The sequence below is a fragment of the Aquarana catesbeiana genome, linkage group LG12 (genome assembly GCF_042186555.1).
Source record: "Aquarana catesbeiana isolate 2022-GZ linkage group LG12, ASM4218655v1, whole genome shotgun sequence".
NCBI classification, from domain to species: Eukaryota; Metazoa; Chordata; class Amphibia; order Anura; family Ranidae; genus Aquarana; species Aquarana catesbeiana.
The window spans coordinates 223548851-223572048 of NC_133335.1; the positions used below are offsets into that span (position 1 = coordinate 223548851).

The window sequence follows — 23198 nt, forward strand, 5'->3', positions numbered from 1 at the left end:
CACTGTGTGTGTCTATGGATGTACACAGCCTCGCTGAAAGTAGGAGCAGACTGCACCAGCGGCGGACTCCAAAAGAGGAGGTAAGGGACCGCTCTGAGAATACAATTGCCCAGAGAAGGTAAGTATAACCTCTTGATTTTAATAAAAAAAGGCTTTAATATCAGTTTAAATATTAAAATAGGCGACCTTATGTGCACTAAGCAAAGAATTCACACTCCTAAAGAGACAGTTGTACTGTATTACCAATGCCTATACGCTCGATTGTATATTCGCTGCTAATCTGTTTGAGAACACATTGTTTGGCTGGACAGCGTTCGTGTGAAACGTTTTTTGCACTTTATGTAATAAAACCTGTTTGTATTGGTAATGGAGTGCAGCCGGTTTCTATTTTGTATCCAGGCTCTATGGAAGCGAGCCGGGGCTAGCACCCAGTTTACCCAATCCATCTGGAGACTACACTCACTTGAAGCATCGCGTTGTCTTGTTTTGTGCATTAAGCAAATCATTCACCGCATTACCAATGTCTGTATGCTCAGTTGTATGTTCGCTGCTAATCTGTTTGAGAACGCATTGTGTAGCTGCACCCTCATGTTCTCTGTAATTGCACTGGTTGGTTGACATTAAGGAAGCGCTTCCTCCTGATGATGTGCCCCAGAAGCCAAAAAGGGAATCGGCATCAGAACAAGCTGCTAGCCAAGGTCTTTGGAAAACATGTCAGGAACCCAGGACAACATTCAGTCAAGCCAACTCGCAGTACAGACTTTTCCAAGCGCCAGCAAGGGAAAGGACCAGTGCTTTTCCAACATATAGGGGAAGAAGCATACAGCACACCAGAGAAAGTCTCAGATGGTTCCAAAGGGCCTCAATTTTGTCCAGTTACAGAAAAACCTTCAACTGGTCCTGGGGAATTAATTTTCGTTTCCTGTCCTGCTAAAAGGGCCACAAGCTCTCCTGTGCTGACTGCCAAAAGCAGCAAATAGTACATGTGAATTAACCACAATGTGTATATACGATTGTGGGTAACATCTCAAATTCTGTTCTCATCAGGAACCATTTTTAAGTAATCTGCTATACTGACTGATGTAGCTCCTGGATATTCACATCTTTTACAGTAAAAACCCGGTTTTTGGATTACAGACACACATATATCTGCCGGATTCAGACAGCACATACTACACAATAAAAAAAGAGAGTTACCTTGTGCAGTGAGTAGCCCGACTCAAATATAATAGGTGGGAGCAGCAGAAGGAAGAACATATTAGGCCGGAACATCTCCTCCTCCTGTATAAAGACAAATATCTCAGCTTTCCCCACACACAGTAGAGGTGGTCATATTGTTCTCAGGAGATCCCAGCAAGCCTCAGGATGTAGGTGAGGGGGGCTTACTGATTGGGGATAATAGTAAAAGAGGTCCTGTAAAATGGCTGTCACCTTCAGTGGGGTTTTTGATAGGAGAGCAATAAAAGGCTGACTTAACAATGGCTGTGACCTCCATTAGGGTTACTGATAGGAGAGAGTAGTGAAGGGGTCCAGTACAACTGTTGTGACCTCCAATGGTGTTACTGATGGGGATAGTAGTAAAGGGGTCCAATACAATGGCTGGGACCTCCATTGGGGTTACTGAAGAGAAATAGTAGTAGAGGGGTCCAGTGCAGTGGCTGGGACACCCAGTGGGGTTACTGAAGGGAGATAGCAGTAAAGGGGTCTAGTACAGTACAATGGCTGGGACCTCCAATGGGGATGACTGATGGGAGAGAGCAATAAAAGGGGTCCAGTACAATGGCTGGGACCTCCAGTGGGGTTGACTGATGGGAAAGAGCAGTTAAGGGGTCTTGTAAAATGGCTGTAACCTGCAGTGAGGTAATGATGGGTGAGAGCAGTAAAGGGGTCCTGTCAATAGCTGTGACCTACAGTGAGGTTACTGATGGGTGAGAGCAGTAAAGGGGTCCTGTACAATGGTTATGACCTCTAGTGGGGATACTCGAGGGATAAAGCAGAGAAGGAGTCCTGTACAGTGACTGAGACCCCCAGTTGGATTATTCACAGAAGACAGCTAAAAAGGTGTCCTCCTGGGAAATGCTCATGGGACTTTTGCAGGTACATCAACACATATATCATATATAAGATCTTAATTTTATTCAGTATTCACATATACAATGTTGCCTTATACAGAAAACAAATATAAAACATTTTTATTTTTTATTATTTTTTGAATTTTGAAGGTAATATATACATATATATTTTTGGAGGGTTGAGTGGCATTGTTGGGCTTTAGTTGAGTCATACCTGCCTGAGTTCCCTTGTTGTCTCGCTGGGCCCTTCCCCCTCTCCACAGCCCCCCAGGACAGACATCCCAAAGCGTTTACCATGCAAAAATTCTCTATTCTTTTAATCAACTTCAAGGCTGATTTGTAAGTGTGTACTATATTTTACAACATGATGATGAACAATGTCGTCCATTCATTTTTTTGTACTTTTGTAAATTATTTTTGTATTACATTTTGTTATTTCCACTTTTTAGACATCCTGATGAAGTGAGTATTGGTTATGAAACGCGTTGAGATTTGAAATGCAACTTGTCCATCTGTATACTCTGCAAGCATATATAACTATTATTCAAATGGAAGATTTTGGCTGTAACATAGTAAGCTGATTAAATATTATGTGACTGATGCTAGTAAATCAGTTGATTGTACAAACAAAGGTTTTAGATTTGTTTTCCGTGTAAGACAATATATTATTTGTTAACACTGGATAAAATTACAATTTTATATAAAATATATGTGTTGACGTACCTCCAAAAAGTCCCATGGGTATTTTGTTTGGTTGGGATGAAGGTGTGGTAGTCTATGTATCAGATCATAGTTGAAATCCTGCTCGGAAATGGTGACTTGCACAATGGCTGTGAACTCTCCTATACTATGTCCTGGAAGACACTCTTACCTTCCAATTGGCCAGTTTCTGAGCCTCTATGATCTTGATCACTGCACCCATTAGGATTCCTGCCAATGAGGGAACACAAGAAACTTGTGACCTCGCTCAGGACACAACCCACATGACCTCACCCCAGGGTACACATCACACACACACACAACCCCACCTAGAGATTCACATCATAAAAAAACATGACCTCACCCCAGGGTACACATAACACACACATGACCTCATTCTGGCATACACATCACACATACATGACCTCACCCCGGGGTACACATCGCACGCACACGACCTCACCTAAAAATACACATCGCAAAAACATGACCTCACCCCAGGGTACACATTGCACACATATGACCTCACCCCAGGGTACACATCACACACACATGACCTCACCACCACGGTACACATTGCATACATAGGACCTCACCCTAGGGTACACATACACACACACGACCTCATCACCACGGTACACATTGCACACATATGACCTCACCCCAAGGTACACATCGCACACACATGACCTCACCACCACGGTACACATTTCACACATAGGACCTCACCCTAGGGTACACATCACATGCACACATGACCTCACCCCAGGGTACACACTGCACACACATGACCTCATTCTGGGATACACATCACACATACATGACCTCACCCCAGGGTACACATCGCACACACATGACCTCACCACCACGGTACACATTTCACACATAGGACCTCACCCTAGGGTACACATCACACACACACGACCTAACCACCAGGGTACACATCACACGCACACATGACCTCACCCCAGGGTACACACTGCACACACATGACCTCATTCTGGGATACACATCACACATACATGACCTCACCCCAGGGTACACATCGCACACACATGACCTTACCCCAGGGTACACATCGCACACACATGACCTCACCCCAGGGTACACATCGCACACACATGACCTTACCCCAGGGTACACATCGCACACACGTGACCTTACCCCAGGGTACACATCGCACACACCTCACCGCCGTGGTACACATTGCACACATAGGGTCTCACCCTAGGGTACACATCGCACACACATGACCTCACCCCAGGGTACACTTCACGTACATAAGACCTCACCCCAAAATACACATCACACACACACACGACCTCACCCCAGAATACACATCACACATACATGAGTTCAAGATAAATAATTTGAGCCCATACCAGGATACACATTACAAGCACGGGATCTTCCAGGTATACATTATATCCTCACACCTCCTGCATTGTTCAGAAACATGATGCCAGCTATGAAAAGGTAGTAGACATTGCGACACACAGATCATGTTCCCATCACTTACCTAAGGAGACCACAGCAACACTCTCCGGCAGGAAATGGAGACGGTATTTGATGAGTAGATGGACCAAAACAATACAAATAGCTGCACAAAACACAGAAGACAATATTCATTGGATGATTATAAATAACAAAAGGATGGACAGTAATATTATTATACAGAATTACAGAAATATACCCACAGTTTGCACAGCGATTTACAAAACAAGAGGAGACGGTACAATTACAAAAGAAGTGCGGTACAAAAGAAGAGGGTTAGGGGAGGGGGCCTTCTCGTGGGAGCTTACAATCTAAGAAGGGAAAACATACTTAAAAGGGTCAGTCTACCAAAAGTGTTATATTTATATTGTGACCCCCGGGGGTATCCGTACTGCTGGCAAGGGACCTATGTTCTGTACAACACAGGGGGGGGGGAGGTTTCTGGAAGAGGGGGAGACAAAGTGCAGAACTTTAAGACCCCTGCAGTATACATACCACTGGCTAGGGGCCTCTGCTACCAATAAATACTCTGTATAAAGAAAGGAGACACAGTGCGGAGGTATATGATTAAAAACAACAAACAGAAATTCCCAGCTCCCTTACCAGCCAGCAACAAACCGAATTGCCATGTCTAATGCCCCGTACACACGGTCGGATTTTCCGACGGAAAATGTGTGATAGGACCTTGTTGTCGGAAATTCCGACCGTGTGTAGGCTCCATCACACATTTTCCATCGGATTTTCCGACACACAAAGTTTGAGAGCAGGATATAAAATTTTCCGACAACAAAATCCGTTGTCGGAAATTCTGATCATGTGTACACAAATCCGACGGACAAAGTGCCACGCATGCTCAGAATAAATAAAGAGATGAAAGCTATTGGCCACTGCCCCGTTTATAGTCTCGATGTACATGTTTTACGTCACCACGTTCAGAACGATCGGATTTTCCGACAACTTTGTGTGACCGTGTGTATGCAGGACAAGTTTGAGCCAACATCCGTCGGAAAAAATCCTAGGATTTTGTTGTCGGAATGTCCGAACAAAGTCCGACCGTGTGTACGGGGCATAACAGTTCATGTTAAAACCAAGAGGTATAGTTTGCACACATTTGCAAATACAAGCGTAAGGTGCAGCGGCCACGTCACGGCACCCCAGTGTACTGCAGTCCTAACTATCATTTTGAGAGTCTCCTGAATTGGAGCACATATATAATAATGGATAGACTAAGGGCAGGTATGCCTGGAGGGAGCCCACCCCTCATTAAAAAGGTACAGGGACACACTAGACACCAAGCAATAGCACAATGGCAGCAAAGGTATTCAGTGCGTCCTCTTACCAATTAACCAGCAGTACAAACAAATGGCAACCAACCCAAAACTATAACTGATCCCCAGGGTATATATATATATATATATATATACCTTACTAAAACTCACTAACGATTTACTAACTGCTAAAACCAACAGCCAGTACTCCATACTCCTACTACTTGACCTCTCTGTGGCCTTTGATACTGTTGACCACCCGCTCCTTCTCAATAAACTACATTCCCTTGGCCTCCGAGGTTCTGCTCTATCCTGGTTCTCTGGCTATTTATCACAGCGCTCCTTCAGTGTCACCTACAACTCTGTCTCCTCCTCTCCATTGCCCCTTTCTGTGGGGGTCCCCCAAGGCTCGGTTCTTGGACCCCTTCTCTTCTCTATCTACACCTCCTCCCTTGGTCACCTAATAACTGCCCATGGCTTCCAATACCACTTATACGCTGAGGACACCCAAATCTATCTGTCTACTCCTCACCTCACTCCTTCAGTCTCCTCTCGCATTACTAACTTACTAACTGACATATCAGCATGGATGTCGCACCACTTCCTTAAACTAAATCTCTCTAAAACTGAGCTATTAATATTCCCCCCCGCCCGTGCCCCCCTCCATGACTTTTCCATCAAAATCAACAATGCAACCATCAGTCCCTCCCCTCACGCCAGGGTACTCGGTGTAATCCTAGATTCTGACTTGTCATTTCAGCCTCAAATCCAATCATTGTCAAAAGTTTGTAGAATTCACCTCCGTAACATCTCTAAAATTCGCCCCTTTTTTAACAAATGAAACCACCAAGCTCCTCATTCACTCCCTTGTTATCTCTCGCCTTGACTATTGCAACTCCCTTCTCATTGTCTTACCGCTCCATAGGCTATCCCCTCTTCAGTCTATCATGAATGCTGCTGCCAGACTTATCCACCTTACCAACCGCTCAGTGTCTGCCAACCCTCTACTTCAATCCCTACACTGGCTCCCAATCACCCAGCGAATTAAATTCAAAATTCTAACCACAACATACAAAGCCATTCACAAATCTGCCCCAAGCTACATCACTAATCTTGTCTCCAAATATCACCCAAATCGCCCTCTCCGCTCTTCTCAAGACCTCCTGCTTTTAAGCTCTCTCATCTCCTCCTCCCATGCTCGTCTCCAGGATTTCTCCAGAGCCTCTCCCATCCTCTGGAACTCGCTACCTCCATCTATCCGGATATCCCCTACTCTTGCTACCTTCAGGCAATCCCTGAAAACTCATCTCTTCAGGAAAGCCTATCACGTCTCCAACTAATCTCCTACCACTTCCACCAGCTCATTCCCCACAGTTACAACCTTTTGTACCACCTGCCCCACCCTATTAGATTGTAAGCTCTTCTGAGCAGGGCCCTCTTAATCCTTTTGTATTGTATTGTATTATAACTGTATTGTCTCCCTTTTATATTGTAAAGCGCTGCGTAAACTGTTGGCGCTATATAAATCCTGAATAATAATAATAAATATATATATATATATATATATATATATATATATATATATATATATATATATATATATATATATATATATATATATATATATATAGAGTTCATATGCCAGTGGTTCATATACACTGGAAATCATAAAACTCCACACTTTGTCCAGTTCCCCTTCATTATACAGAGTACTGTATTTATTGGCGTATAACACTCACTTTTTCACCCTAAAAATTGGGTGCAAATAGCGCGTGCGTGTTATACGCCAATACTTCAATTTTAGCTGCCACGGAGGGGACAGGGAGGGGGGCGGGACGAGTGCAGTCAGATTACATAGAGTGAGAATCTCCTGTTTACTTGGCGGCCCCTGTAATAGGAAGTCCCGTCTCCTTGGCGGCCATTGGACCAGTGTTCTGTCTATCATAGGAGATTCTCACTGTATGTAATCAGACGGCGCTCGTCCCGTCCCCCTCCCTGTCCCCTCTAGGCTGCATTGATGGCAATGGTGAGGCTGCTGCATTGATGTGGACTGATGAGGTTGCATTGATGGCAGGTGTGAGATTGCAGGTGGGCATTGATGGGGCTGCATTGGTGGCAATGGTGAGACTGCAGATGGGCACTGACCCTTATTTTGCTTCAAAGTTCCTTATTTAAAATTTAATTTTTTTTCCCTGAATCTTTCCTCTCAAAATGAATGTGCGTGTTATACACCTGTGCGTGTTATACGCCGATAAATACGGTATTTTATTGGTAGCATATATATCCGCATGGAAGAAAACCATCTGGCCTTCAGGAAAAAACTAAAAACCTTCCTCTTCTAAGAAGCTGCTCAGACACAAAACGCATTAGCGCCTTGAGGCGATTCAGTTCACATTTGCAGCGCTTTACAAATCATTCATTCATACACATACATACATAATATAATGAAGGGGAACTGGACAAAGTGTGGAGTTTTATGATTTCCAGTGTATATGAACCACTGGCTGGGGACCTCTGTTATACCTTTCCAATTAACAATCTATATAAATACTCTGTATAATGAAGGGGAACGAAGGGGGACAACCTGTGGAGGCAAATAATCCCCAGGGTAAACATACTACTGACCAGTGACCTCTGCTATATGCTACCAATAACTACTCTGTGTAATGAAGGAGCATTGGACAAAGTGTGGAGGTAGCGTGCCTTGAAAAGTATTCATACCCCTTGAAATTTTCCACATTTTGTCATGTTACAACCAAAAACGTAAATGGATTTTATGTGATAGACCAACACAAAGTGGCACATAATTTTGAAGTGGAAGGAAAATGATAAATGGTTTTCAACATTTTTTACAAATAAATGTGAAAAGTGTGGGTGGCATTTGTATTCAGCCCTTTTTACTCTGCTACCCCTAACTAAAATCTAATGGAACCAATTGCCTTCAGAAGTCATCAAATTAGTAAATAGAGTCCAACTGTGTGTAATTTAATCTAAGTATAAATACAGCTGTTCTGTGAAGCCCTCAGAGGCTTGTTAGAGAATGTTCGCAAACAAACAGCATCTAAAGGGCAAGGAGCACACCAGACAGGTCAGGGATAACGTTGTGGAGAAGTATAAAGCAGGGTTAGGTTATAAAAAGATATCCCAAGCTTTGAACATTTCACGGAGCTCTGTTCAATCCATCATCCGCAAATGGAAAGAGTATGGCACAACTGCAAGCCTACCAAGACATGGCCGTCCACCTAAACTGACCGGCCGGGCAAGGAGAGCATTCATCAGAGAAGAAGCCAAGAGGTCCATGGTAACTCTGGAGGAGCTGCAGAGATCCACAGCTCAGGTGGGAGAATCTGTCCACAGGACACCTATTAGTCATTCACTCCACAAATCTGCCCTTTATGGAAGAGTGACAAGAAGAAAGACATTGTTGAAAGAAAGCCATAAGAAGTCCTGTTTGTAGTTTGAGAGAAGCCATGTGGAGGACACAGCAAGCATGTGGAAGAAGGTGCTCTGGTCAGATGAGACCAAAATTTAACCTTTTGGCCTAAAAGCAAAATGCTATGTGTGGCAGAAAACTAACACTGCACATCACCCTGAACACACCAACCCCACTGTGAAACATGGTGGTGGCAGCATCATGTTGTGGGGATGCTTTTCTTCAGCAGGGACAGAGAAGCTGGTCAGATTTGATGGGAAGATGGATGGAGACAAATACAGGACAATCTTAGAAGAAAACCTGTTAGAGTCTGCAAAAGACTTGAGACTGGGGTGGAGGTTCACCTTCCAGCAGGACAACGACCCTAAACATACAGCCAGAGCTACAATGGAATGGTTTAGATCAAAGCATATTCATGTGTTAGAATGGCCCAGTCAAAGTCCAGACCTAAATCCAATTGAGAATCTGTGGCAAGACTTAAAAATTGCTGTTCACGGACGCTCTCCATCTAATCTGACAGAGCTTGAGCTTTATTGCAAAGAAGAATGGCCAAAAATGTCCCTCTCTAGTAAGGATGGGCTTGGGCGTATTCGCACACTCCATGTGCAGAGCCCGCCAGGAAGTCGGCACGGCGCTGCGCTAATCACAGGCGGTGAGACATTTCCCGATCTCTGCAGCCGCGCATCGGGACAATGTCTCACTGCTGTGATTAGCGCAGCGCCGTGCCGACTTCCTGGCGGGCTCTGCACGTGGAGTGTGCGAATACGCCCAAGCCCATCCTTACTCTCTAGATGTGCAAAGCTGGTAGAGACATCCCCAAAAAGACTTGCAGCTGTAATTGCAGCAAAAAGGTGGTTCTACAAAGTATTGACTCCGGGGGGCGCCATACAAATGTACCCCACACTTTTCACATATTTATTTGTAAAAAATGTTGAAAACCATTTCTCATTTTCCTTCCACTTCACAATTATGAGCCACTTTGTGTTGGTCTATCACATAAAATCCCCAATAAAATACATTTACGTTTTTGGTTATAACATGACAAAATGTGGAAAATTTCAAGGGGTGTGAATACTTTTTCAAAGCACTGTATGATCCCCGAGGTATATTTACCACTGGCTGGTGACCTACGTTATATGTATCTAATACAGGATACTGCATATAACACAGTGATGATGGGGGAGGGGGGTTGAACATTTATAAGACCTTTGAGGTACATGTTCTGGTGGCAAGGGACCTCTATACACTGTATAATGCAGGAGGAATTGGGTGAAGTGCAGATCTATATGATCTTGGAGTATACGTACTGCTGGCTCAGGACCCATGAAGTACAGTATGTATAATGCAGGGGGGGGTGATGGGGGAATGGGACAAAGTGCGGACCTATAAAACCCCTGAAATATAAGTGCTCCTCTCCTCTATGTAGGAAAGACTCTGTACAAGACCAGGATAATTAGATTGAAGTGCAGGGTTATATGACCCTTAGAGAAACACAGGAAGAAGATGATTGCACATTAGTCCTCAGCGCATGCTGTAAGGAGGGCTCAGCAATCACTCATCAGATCTGAAAGGCAGTACTGTTCACCCAACCGACTTGTCTGGCACCCGGGGATCAGATGACCAGGGCAGCCATGTGAACTCAGGGGGGGAGGGGTAGAAGATGAACAATAGTACACATTCAGGAAGCTCAGCATCCTATGACCATAATGAACCCATCTGGAGGTATATCTATCAGAAGGATGGCTCCTCCAGCATGGGACATCCGAAATTCTCCTTTCCGAGTGACACAACCTCTGCTAAGAGCCATTTATTCTTTAACTGGTCACGTGATCAAAATATGCATGACCTCTCCTGCTCCTCAGCCTACCACAGCCAGTCAATTTACTTTTCCTGGTGAAGTCTTCTGCAGACACAGGGCTCTCAGCATATGGAGTACAAGAAACCCCTCACATGTGCAGAATCCCCTGGCAAGCTTGGAACTGACCAGCAAGGAGGAACAAGCACATTGTCATGTGAACATTTTTCCAGACACTTTAAAGAGGCTTGTGCTGTATACAAATTAAGAATATGGCTCTCTGGCTTGATGTATTCTGGTGTGATGATGGAGCTGGATGACTAGTCAGTCACACTGGCTGACTGAACAAGTCCTACCACCCCATGTCTAACCATTCTTTCATTATCCCCTGTCCATCCACTCCAAGTCTCACTATCTCTCAACCAACCACTCTGTGCCCCAACATTCCACGTCCAACCACCCCAGTCAATCAAGCCATGTCCAATCACTACATGTCCAACCACCCATATCCCACCATCCCATGTTTCACTACCCTATGCCACGCCATTCCATGCCATTCCATGTCCCACTATTCTGTGCCCCACCATTGCGTGTCCAACTACCCTATGCACCACCAGCTTGTGTCCAACTTCTCCATGGCCCACCATCCTACTTCTTAACACACAATTTACCACCATCCCATGTCTCACCATCTCTTTTTCAACCACTACCTATCCAACTATCCCCTGTCCCACCATCACAAGTCAAATTGCTCTATGTTCTACCATTCTATGTCTATTCATCCTGTGTCCAAGCAATCAATGTGCCATCATTCCATGACCAACCACCCTTTGATCAACCATCCCATGTCCAACCACCCATATCCCAACATCCCATGTTCCACCACCCTATGCCACACCATTCCATGTCCCACTACTCTGTGCCCCACCATCCCGTGTCCAACTACCCTATGCACCACCAGCTTGTGTCCAACTTCTCCATGGCCCACCATCCTACTTAACACACAATTTACCACCATCCCATGTCTCACCATCTCTTTTTCAACCACTACCTATCCAACTATCCCCTGTCCCACCATCACAAGTCAAATTGCTCTATGTTCTACCATTCTATGTCTATTCATCCTGTGTCCAAGCAATCAATGTGCCATCATTCCATAACCAACCATCCCATGTCCAACCACCCATATCCCAACATCCCATATTCCACCACCCTATGCCACGCCATTCCATGTCCCACTACTCTGTGCCCCACCATCCCGTGTCCAACTACCCTATGCACCACCAGCTTGTGTCCAACTTCTCCATGGCCCACCATCCTACTTCTTAACACACAATTTACCACCATCCCATGTCTCACCATCTCTTTTTCAACCACTACCTATCCAACTATCCCCTGACCCACCATCACAAGTCAAATTGCTCTATGATCTACCATTCTATGTCTATTCATCCTGTGTCCAAGCAATCAATGTGCCATCATTCCATGACCAACCACCCTTTGATCAACCATCCCATGTCCAACCACCCCATATCACATCACTCCATGTCCAACCATCCCATGTCCACCTCCCCAATTCTCCCACCATCTTGTGTTCAACTACGCCATGGCCCACCATTCCATGTCCAACCACCCTATTTAAAATTATCCCAGGTCCAACTACCCTATGCTCCGCCATCTTCTGTCAACTACCCAATGCCCCATCAACTTGTCTCTAACTACCCTATGCCCCACCATTCATGTCCAACCACCCTAGGCCTCACCATCTTGTGTCCAATTTCCCCATGGCCCACCATCCCACATTCAAGCACACTATTTACCACCATTCCATGTCTCACCATCTCTTGTTCAACCACTACCTATCCAACTAATCACTGACTTACCCTCTCAAGTCCAACCACTCTATGTTCCACCATTCTATGACTGTTCATCCTGTGTCCAAGCAATACCTGTCCCATCATTCCATGTCCAACCACCCCATGTCGCATCACTCCATGTCCTATCATCCCATTTCCAACCATCCTTTGTCCCTCCATCTTGTGTTCAACCACACCAAGGCCCACCATTCCTTGTCCAACCACCCTATTACAACCATCTCATGTTCTACTAACACATGCTTTTATTTAGCTGGCCTCTGTCTGAGTGCCATATGCAGGCATGTTGTACTGGTTATCCTGGTCAGGGCAGTAATCTTAGTCTGGAAGATTACCGAGAGGAAGGCTAAACACAATACTGCTGAGCAGAGGATGCTCCGCATGACCGCAGAGAGATCATTCAGCTTTATGTGGAGCAGATGACAACTCTACACCCTCACCTAGGACCAGCAGGCTGAAGAAGATGGTCATCCCGTTTGATTGCTCCTCCTGCAGAGCCTGGACTCCAGTCTGGACCGGGATGATTGGCTTAGCCGGGGTCTGTAGGACAAGCCGCGTGGACATGGCCGCAGTGGTGAGCAGAGTGATGTTGAAGTCTCCATGGCTGTCATTCCGCACTCTGGAATAAAACCATAAACACATCCACCAACAATCAGAACGTGGGACCTGCAGTCATCCCACATTTCCCCAGTAGGTCCAGCATGGAGTGTGCAGGACATACAGCAACCAATCACAATCCATCACTCACTAGACTACTAACAGGAACGTTTTTATGGGTTACCACACAACATTTTTTTGTAATAGGTCCATAGCTGAATCCCACCCACAAAAATGATTATTATTTTTTTAGAGAGCAGGGGCCCCTTAATGATAATAAAGGGGGCACAAAGGGGTCCCTCAGTGATAATGCAGGAGACAAACAGAGGGCCCTCATCGATAATGCAGGACTATGATAGAGAGGAAACACAGGGGCCCCTCAGTGATGGTACAGATAACACACAGAGGCCTCTTGGTGATGATAATACAGGGAACACACAGGGGGTTCTTAGTGATAATGATACAACTAACATACAGGGACCCCCAGTGATGACACTAGAGAGCACACAGGGGCCCCTCAGTGATAATAATATAAGGGACACACAGGGGCCTTTCGGTGATAATACAGTTGACACACAGGGACCCTCAGCTATGAAGGTGGAGGGGACACATAGGGGCCCTCAGTGGTGACAGTAGGGGACACACACAGGGGCTCCTCATTGGTGACAGTAAAGGGGACACACAGGGGACCCACGGTGGTGACAGTAAAGGGGACACACAGGGGCCCCACGGTGGTGACAGTAAAGGGGACACACAGGGGCCCCACGGTGGTGACAGTAAAGGGGACACACAGGGGCCCCACGGTGGTGACAGTAAAGGGGACACACAGGGGCCCCACAGTGGTGACAGTAAAGGGGACACACAGGGGCCCCTCGGTGGTGACAGTAAAGGGGACACACAGGGGCCCCTCGGTGGTGACAGGAGAGGGGACACACAGGGGTCCCTCAGTGGTGACAGGAGAGGGGACACACAGGGGTCCCTCAGTGGTGACAGTAGAGGGGACACACAGGGGCCCCTCAGTGGTGACAGTAGAAGGGACACACAGGGGCCCCTCAGTGGTGACAGGAGAGGGGACACACAGGGGCCCCTCAGTGGTGACAGTAGAAGGGACACACAGGGGCCCCTCAGTGGTGACAGGAGAGGGGACACACAGGGGCCCCTCAGTGGTGACAGGAGAGGGGACACACAGGGGCCCCTCAGTGGTGACAGTAAAGGGGACACACAGGGGCCCCTCGGTGGTGACAGTAGAAGGGACACACAGGGGCTCCTCAGTTGTGACAGGAGAGGGGACACACAGGGGCCCCTCAGTGGTGACAGTAGAGGGGACACACAGGGGCCCTCAGTGGTGACAAGAGAGGGGACACACAGGGGCCCCTCAGTGGTGACAAGAGAGGGGACACACAGGGGCCCCTCAGTGGTGACAAGAGAGGGGACACACAGGGGCCCCTCAGTGGTGACAGTAGAAGGGATACACAGGGGCCCCTCAGTGATAATAATACAAGGGACACACAGGGGCCCCTCAGTAGTGACAGGAGAGGGGCACACAGGGGCCCCTCAGTGGTGACAGTAGAAGGGATACACAGGGGCCCGTCAGTGATAATAATACAAGGGACACACAGGGGCCCCTCAGTAGTGACAGGAGAGGGGGCACACAGGGGCCCCTCAGTGGTGACAGTAGAAGGGACACACAGGGGCCCCTCAGTGGTGACAGTAGAAGGGACACACAGGGGCCCCTCAGTGGTGACAGTAGAAGGGACACACAGGGGCCCCTCAGTGGTGACAGGAGAGGGGACACACAGGGGCCCCTCAGTGGTGACAGGAGAGGGGACACACAGGGGCCCCTCAGTGGTGACAGGAGAGGGGACACACAGGGGCCCCTCAGTGGTAACAGTAGAAGGGATACACAGGGGCCCCTCAGTGATAATAATACAAGGGACACACAGGGGCCCCTCAGTAGTGACAGGAGAGGGGGCACACAGGGGCCCCTCAGTGGTAACAGTAGAAGGGATACACAGGGGCCCCTCAGTGATAATAATACAAGGGACACACAGGGGCCCCTCAGTAGTGACAGGAGAGGGGACACACAGGGGCCCCTCAGTGGTGACAGTAGTGGGGACACACAGGGGCCCCTCAGTGGTAACAGTAGAAGGGATACACAGGGGCCCCTCAGTGATAATAATACAAGGGACACACAGGGGCCCCTCAGTAGTGACAGGAGAGGGGGCACACAGGGGCCCCTCAGTGGTGACAGTAGAGGGGACACACAGGGGCCCCTCAGTGGTGACAGGAGAGGGGACACACAGGGGCCCCCTCAGTGGTGACAGGAGAGGGGACACACAGGGGCCCCCTCAGTGGTGACAGGAGAGGGGACACACAGGGGCCCCCTCAGTGGTGACAGGAGAGGGGACACACAGGGGCCCCCTCAGTGGTGACAGGAGAGGGGACACACAGGGGCCCCCTCAGTGGTGACAGGAGAGGGGACACACAGGGGCCCCCTCAGTGGTGACAGGAGAGGGGACACACAGGGGCCCCCTCAGTGGTGACAGTACAGGGGACACACAGGGGCCCCCTCAGTGGTGACAGTACAGGGGACACACAGGGGCCCCCTCAGTGGTGACAGTAGAAGGGACACACAGGGGCCCTCAGTGGTGACAGGAGAGGGGACACACAGGGGCCCCTCAGTGGTGACAGTAGAAGGGACACACAGGGGCCCCTCAGTGGTGACAGTAGAAGGGACACACAGGGGCCCCCTCAGTGGTGACAGGAGAGGGGACACACAGGGGCCCCCTCAGTGGTGACAGTACAGGGGACACACAGGGGCCCCCTCAGTGGTGACAGTAGAAGGGACACACAGGGGCCCTCAGTGGTGACAAGAGAGGGGACACACAGGGGCCCCTCAGTGGTGACAAGAGAGGGGACACACAGGGGCCCTCAGTGGTGACAGGAGAGGGGACACACAGGGGCCCCTCAGTGGTGACAGTAGAAGGGACACACAGGGGCCCCTCAGTGGTGACAGTAGAAGGGACACACAAGGGCCCCTCAGTGGTGACAGTAGAAGGGACACACAGGGGCCCCTCAGTGGTGACAGTAGAAGGGACACACCGGGGCCCCTCAGTGGTGACAGTAGAAGGGACACACAGGGGCCCCTCAGTGGTGACAGTAGAAGGGACACACAGGGGCCCCTCAGTGGTGACAGTAGAAGGGACACACAGGGGCCCCTCAGTGGTGACAGGAGAGGGGACACACAGGGGCCCCTCAGTGGTGACAGTAGAAGGGACACACAGGGGCCCCTCAGTGGTGACAGGAGAGGGGGCACACAGGGGCCCCTCAGTGGTGACAGTAGTGGGGACACACAGGGGCCCCTCAGTGGTAACAGTAGAAGGGATACACAGGGGCCCCTCAGTGATAATAATACAAGGGACACACAGGGGCCCCTCAGTAGTGACAGGAGAGGGGGCACACAGGGGCCCCTCAGTGGTGACAGTAGAGGGGACACACAGGGGCCCCTCAGTGGTGACAGGAGAGGGGACACACAGGGGCCCCCTCAGTGGTGACAGGAGAGGGGACACACAGGGGCCCCCTCAGTGGTGACAGGAGAGGGGACACACAGGGGCCCCTTCAGTGGTGACAGGAGAGGGGACACACAGGGGCCCCCTCAGTGGTGACAGTACAGGGGACACACAGGGGCCCCCTCAGTGGTGACAGTAGAAGGGACACACAGGGGCCCTCAGTGGTGACAGGAGAGGGGACACACAGGGGCCCCTCAGTGGTGACAGTAGAAGGGACACACAGGGGCCCCTCAGTGGTGACAGTAGAAGGGACACACAGGGGCCCCCTCAGTGGTGACAGGAGAGGGGACACACAGGGGCCCCCTCAGTGGTGACAGTACAGGGGACACACAGGGGCCCCCTCAGTGGTGACAGTAGAAGGGACACACAGGGGCCCTCAGTGGTGACAAGAGAGGGGACACACAGGGGCCCCTCAGTGGTGACAAGAGAGGGGACACACAGGGGCCCTCAGTGGTGACAGGAGAGGGGACACACAGGGGCCCCTCAGTGGTGACAGTAGAAGGGACACACAGGGGCCCCTCAGTGGTGACAGTAGAAGGGACACACAAGGGCCCCTCAGTGGTGACAGTAGAAGGGACACACAGGGACCCCTCAGTGGTGACAGTAGAAGGGACACACAGGGGCCCCTCAGTGGTGACAGTAGAAGGGACACACAGGGGCCCCTCAGTGGTGACAGTAGAAGGGTAGATGGGACACACAGGGGCCCCTCAGTGGTGACAGTAGAGGGGACACACAGGGGCCCCTCAATGGTGACAGTAGAAGGGACACACAGGGGCCCCTCAGTGGTGACAGTAGAAAAGACACACAGGGGCCCCTCAGTGGTGACAGTAGAAGGGACACACAGGGGCCCCTCAGTGGTGACAGTAGAAGGGACGCACAGGGGCCCCTCAGTGGTGACAGTAGAAGGGACGCACAGGGGCCCCTCAGTGGTGACAGTAGAAGGGACGCACAGGGGCCCCTCAGTGGTGACAGTAGAAGGGACACACAGGGGCCCCTCAGTGGTGACAGTAGAAGGGACACACAGGGGCCCCTCAGTGGTGACAGTAGAAGGGACACACAGGGGCCCCTCAGTGGTGACAGTAGAAGGGACACACAGGGGCCCCTCAGTGGTGACAGTAGAAGGGACACACAGGGGCCCCTCAGTGGTGACAGTAGAAGGGACACACAGGGGCCCCTCAGTGGTGACAGTAGAAGGGACACACAGGGGCCCCTCAGTGGTGACAGTAGAAGGGACACACAGGGGCCCCTCAGTGGTGACAGTAGAAGGGACACACAGGGGCCCCTCAGTGGTGACAGTAGAAGGGACACACAAGGGCCCCTCAGTGGTGACAGTAGAAGGGACACACAGGGGCCCCTCAGTGGTGACAGTAGAAGGGACACACAGGGGCCCCTCAGTGGTGACAGTAGAAGGGACACACAGGGGCCCCTCAGTGGTGACAGTAGAAGGGACACACAGGGGCCCCTCAGTGGTGACAGTAGAAGGGTAGAAGGGACACACAGGGGCCCCTCAGTGGTGACAGTAGAAGGGACACACAGGGGCCCTCAGTGGTGACAGTAGAAGGGACACACAGGGGCCCCTCAGTGGTGACAGTAGAAAAGACACACAGGGGCCCCTCAGTGGTGACAGTAGAAGGGACACACAGGGGCCCCTCAGTGGTGACAGTAGAAGGGACGCACAGGGGCCCCTCAGTGGTGACAGTAGAAGGGACACACAGGGGCCCCTCAGTGGTGACAGTAGAAGGGACACACAGGGGCCCCTCAGTGGTGACAGTAGAAGGGACGCACAGGGGCCCCTCAGTGACAGAACACACAGTGAGTTCCTCCCCGGCCCCCCTCAGTAACATGTCATATGTATATCTATCGTAAATACGGAAGTAATGAAGGGCCAGCACTCACTCCGCCTCCGCCATCTTGCTACACCTTCATAAAGCGAGCGGTACCATAGAGTGCAGCTCAGTGCGGGGCAGAGCGTCTCCTTGCAGCGACAGGACCGCAGCGTCGTCACTTCCGTTACCAATTCTGATCTGGCGAAACACCGTATTACCTCTCCCCGAGATCACCATAGAGAGGAAGCCAACAGGGTGACGTCTCCTTTCGGGCTGACAGGAAGCGTGCTGACGTTGCCTGTTGCTATGGTTAGGAAGCTTTAGACGGGAGGAGGAGCCAGTGTGTGGAAGGGAGGAGTCTGCATCTGCATGGTTGTAGTTACAAGGTCTGGGGCATGGTCTATCACATACCCCCATACACAGTGCAGAAAGAAGTTGACACACAGTGAAAGAAGGTCCATGCAAGTACAGAGATCAGGGAACATCCCTTTAAGGGGCTGATGTGAAAGGTCTGACAGGACCCCCTAATTTTTACAGCGTAGTAGCTGAATATGAAGGACCTGCCAGGACCCCTTACTCAAGCTCAAGAGCCTGATGTGAAGGACCCACTGGAAACCCTTAATGACAGGTCAGGAGCCAGATGTGAAAGCCCTTCAGGACCCCTGATTACAGCCCAGAAGGCTAATATCAAGGGTCCAACAGAACCCCTAGACTACAGGCCAGGAGCCTGATGTTATGGGCTGGCCAGGACCTGATGACAACATGCCATGATCCCTAAGTGAAGTCCAGGACCGCTAGGTCCCCTTGACTACAGCTCAGGAGCCTGATTTGAAGGGCCCATCAGGACCCTGTGACTATCGTTTAGGAGCTGGAGTTGAAGGGTCTGCCAGGACAAAATGATTACAGTTCAGGAGTTTGATGTGCTAGGTCCTTAGGGACCCCCTGTGAAGGGCCCACCAGGTGATCTGAAAGGCCTGCAAGGACTCCCTAGCTACAGCCTAGTAGCTGAATATGAAGGACCTGCCAGGAGTGGACCCCTTACTCAAGCTTAAGAGCCTGATGTGAAAGGCCCTCTGGAAACCCTTAATTACAAGCCAGGAGCCAGATGTGAAAGCCCTTCACGACCCCTGATTACAGCCCAGGAGGCTGAAATCAAGGGCTCAAAAGAACCCCTAGACTACAGGCCAGTAGCCAGACGTTACAGGCTAGCCAGGACCTCATGACAACATGCCATGATCCCTAAGTGAAGTCCAGGACCACTGGGTCCCCCTGACTACAGCTCAGGAGCCTGATGTGAAGGGCTCATCCTAACTATCGTTTAGGAGCTGGAGTTGAAGGGTCTGCCAGGACAAAATGATTACAGTTCAGGAGTTTGATGTACTAGGTCCTTAGGGACCCCCTGTGAAGGGCCCACCGGGTGATCTGAAAGGCCTGCAAGGACTCCCTAGCTACAGCCTAGTAGCTGAATATGAAGGACCTGCCAGGACCCCTTTCTCAAGCCCAAGCGCCTGATGTGAAAGACCCACTGGAACCCCTTGACTACAGGTCAGGAGCCAGATGTGAAAGCCCTGCAGGACCCCTGACTACAGCCCAGAAGGCTGATGTCAAGGGCTCAACAGGACCCCCCAAACACAGACCAGGAGCCTAATGTTAGGACTGGCTAGGACCCTGTGAATACATGCCAGGATTCCTAAATAAAGTTCAGGACTGCTAGGCCCCCTGACTACAGCTCAGGGGCATGATTTGAAGGGCCATCAAATCAGCTCTCACCCTGCTTGCTATCAGCCATCACCATCCTCTTGCCATCAGCTTTCACCTTGATGTGAAGGGCCCTACCAGTACTCCTGACTACAGCCTAAGAGCCTGATTTTAAGAGTTCACCGAACACCCTTACTAAAGCCCAAGAGCCTGATGTGAAGGACTCAATGGACCCTTTGACTAAAACTCAAGATTCTGATGCGATGAATCCCTTGACTACAGCCTGAGAGCCTAATGTTGACTACAGCCTGGAAGCCCGATGTAAAAGGCCTGCAAGGTCCCTATAACTACAGCCTAATAGCCAGATATAAAGGGTCTGACTCCAGCCCAAGAGCCTGATGTGAATGGCTCACTGAAAACCCAGTGGAAACCCAAGAGCCTGATGTGAATGGTCCACTGGAAACTCATGACTACAGGCCAGGAGCCAGATATGAAAGCCCTGCAGGAACCCTGACTACAGACCATAAGCCTGATGTTAAGGACTGGCCTTGACCTCATGACTACATACCAGAATCCCTAGGTAAAAGCCAGGGCTGCTGGGTCCTCCTGACTACAGCTCAGGAGCCTGATGTAAAGGGCCCATCAGGACATCCGGACTATCGTTTAGGAGCTGGAGTTGAAGGGTCTTCCAGGACCAAATGATTACAGTTCACAACTGTCCAGTAATAGATCCACATATCTCAGTGGGGTACACCTTGTAAGTTTGGAGGTCTCCTTCCATTGTTGTAGGTGAAGACAACCGAATGGAACAAATGTGAGAACAATGTGATTTCCTCACCTCAAACACTACATGGGCATGCTTGGGGTCTCCCCTGTGACTGTAAAACGGGATACGTAAGGTGCACAATGTCACCTGCAATCAAGGTGGAACCCCTATTGCCCACAACTCATGCTTTTATAGTATACTTTATACTATGGAATGATATTCCTTGGGAGGTGACACGAGATTATAAGCACACCCAGGGGAGGAGAGTGGGAGGAACGCATACACTGCTTGGCTTTAAATAACAGAGGACGAGGTACGCTAGCTGCGCCTTTGATAACGTCGATGACGAAACGCGTAAGGCGGAGCTACGCACTGACGTCACACGCGGAAGTAGGAGAGTGTGGAACGCAGCTGAGGCGCACGCCGCGCAGCTGACGATCCTAGATGCCCTGCACTCTCCATACGAATTAGTTCACAAGCTGTGTGACCGTCTTGGTTTTTAAACTTTTTATTTATTTGGTTCTCTTGTATATTGTGATAAATAAAATACCGTAAAAGTATCACACTATGGAGCCCTGTTTCTTCCCTATGAGGACGTACTGAAAGAGACCTTACAGCTGGAGCGGTGTACCCTGAGGACCCATACACATCTGATTGCAGCCTAAATACTACATGCCTACTACCCCTGCAGGGGTGTAGGGAGCTGGTGAGTGGGGATCTTTGAGGGGGAGCACCGCAAGTCACTGGATCTGATCAGCTGTGTCCACGAAAGTCACATATTACAGACGCTTTTTTCACTTGTTGCTACTGGATTTTGTTATTAATTTTACACTATTTTTCATCATTTTTTGATCTATTTTTTACCCATTCTTTACAAAGTTGATCACCAATTTTCACCAGCCTTATATTACCTAATGTGGAACTCTGCACTATATGTTCAAAGCTGGGACTATTTATATTCACTTTTATGCTTCTAAGCATATTGGCACACATGGGGATTGATATAATCTTGTACTGTGGTTTATTTTAGTTTTATTTATTTATATGAGGTTTGGTCTATCACTGTTGACTTGTTGTCAATTAACCACTTGACGACCGCCTCACGCCGATGTACGTCGGCAAAGTGGCACGGACAGGCAAAATCACGTACAGGGTACGTGATTTGCCTTCCGCGGGTGGGGGGTCCGATCGGACCCCCCCCCGGTGCCCGAGGCGGTCGTCTTTTGTCCAGCGGCGATCGGTGATGAGGGGGAGACCATCCGTTCGTGGCCCCCCCCTCGCGATCGCCGCCGGCCAATGAAAACACTCCTTTGCTGCTGTATGCTAAACAGCAGCAAAGGAAGTGATGTCATCTCCCCTCGGGTCGGTATTTTCCGTTCCGGCCCGAGGAGAGAAGACATCTATGTGAGTGCACCAACACACACACACACAGTAGAACATGCCAGGCATACAAAACACCCCGATCCCCCCCCCGATCGCCCCCCGATCCCCCCCCAATCACCCCCCCCCCCCCTGTCACAAACTGACACCAGCAGTTTTTTTTTTTTTTTTTTTTCTGATTACTGCATAGTGTCAGTTTGTGACAGTTACAGTGTTGGGACAGTGAGTACTACCCCCCTTTAGGTCTAGGGTACCCCCCTAACCCCCCCTAATAAAGTTTTAACCCCTTGATCACCCCCTGTCACCAGTGTCACTAAGCGATCATTTTTCTGATCGCTGTATTAGTGTCGCTGGTGATGCTAGTTAGTGAGGTAAATATTTAGGTTCGCCGTCAGCGTTTTATAGCGTCAGGGACCCCCATATACTACCTAATAAATGTTTTAACCCCTTGATTGCCCCCTAGTTAACCCTTTCACCACTGATCACCGTATAACTGTTACGGTTGATGCTGGTTAGTTTGTTTATTTTTTATAGTGTCAGGGCACCCGCCGTTTATTACCAAATAAAGGTTTAGCCCCCTGATCGCCCGGCGGTGATATGCGTCGCCCCAGGCAGCGTCAGATTAGCGCCAGTACCGCTAACACCCACGCACGCAGCATACGCCTCCCTTAGTGGTATAGTATCTGTACGGATCAATATCTGATCAGATCAGATCTATACTAGCGTC

At 49.6% G+C, this 23198-nt stretch overlaps 1 protein-coding gene across 1 annotated transcript in view; it reads right to left on the minus strand.

Annotated features, from left to right (window-relative positions):
• Positions 1 to 18850, minus strand: part of SLC9A8 (solute carrier family 9 member A8) — a 60081-nt gene extending 41231 nt beyond the window's left edge. The window contains exons 1-5 of the mRNA XM_073606764.1: positions 18698 to 18850; positions 13076 to 13254; positions 4291 to 4371; positions 2944 to 3002; positions 1198 to 1281 (exon numbers count right to left, since the gene is read on the minus strand). Coding sequence (XP_073462865.1) covers positions 1198 to 1281; positions 2944 to 3002; positions 4291 to 4371; positions 13076 to 13254; positions 18698 to 18711 — 417 coding nt within the window. The 5' untranslated portion in view covers positions 18712 to 18850. The remainder of the gene's footprint in view (positions 1 to 1197; positions 1282 to 2943; positions 3003 to 4290; positions 4372 to 13075; positions 13255 to 18697) is intronic.
• Between the last annotated feature and the right edge of the window lie 4348 nt (positions 18851 to 23198).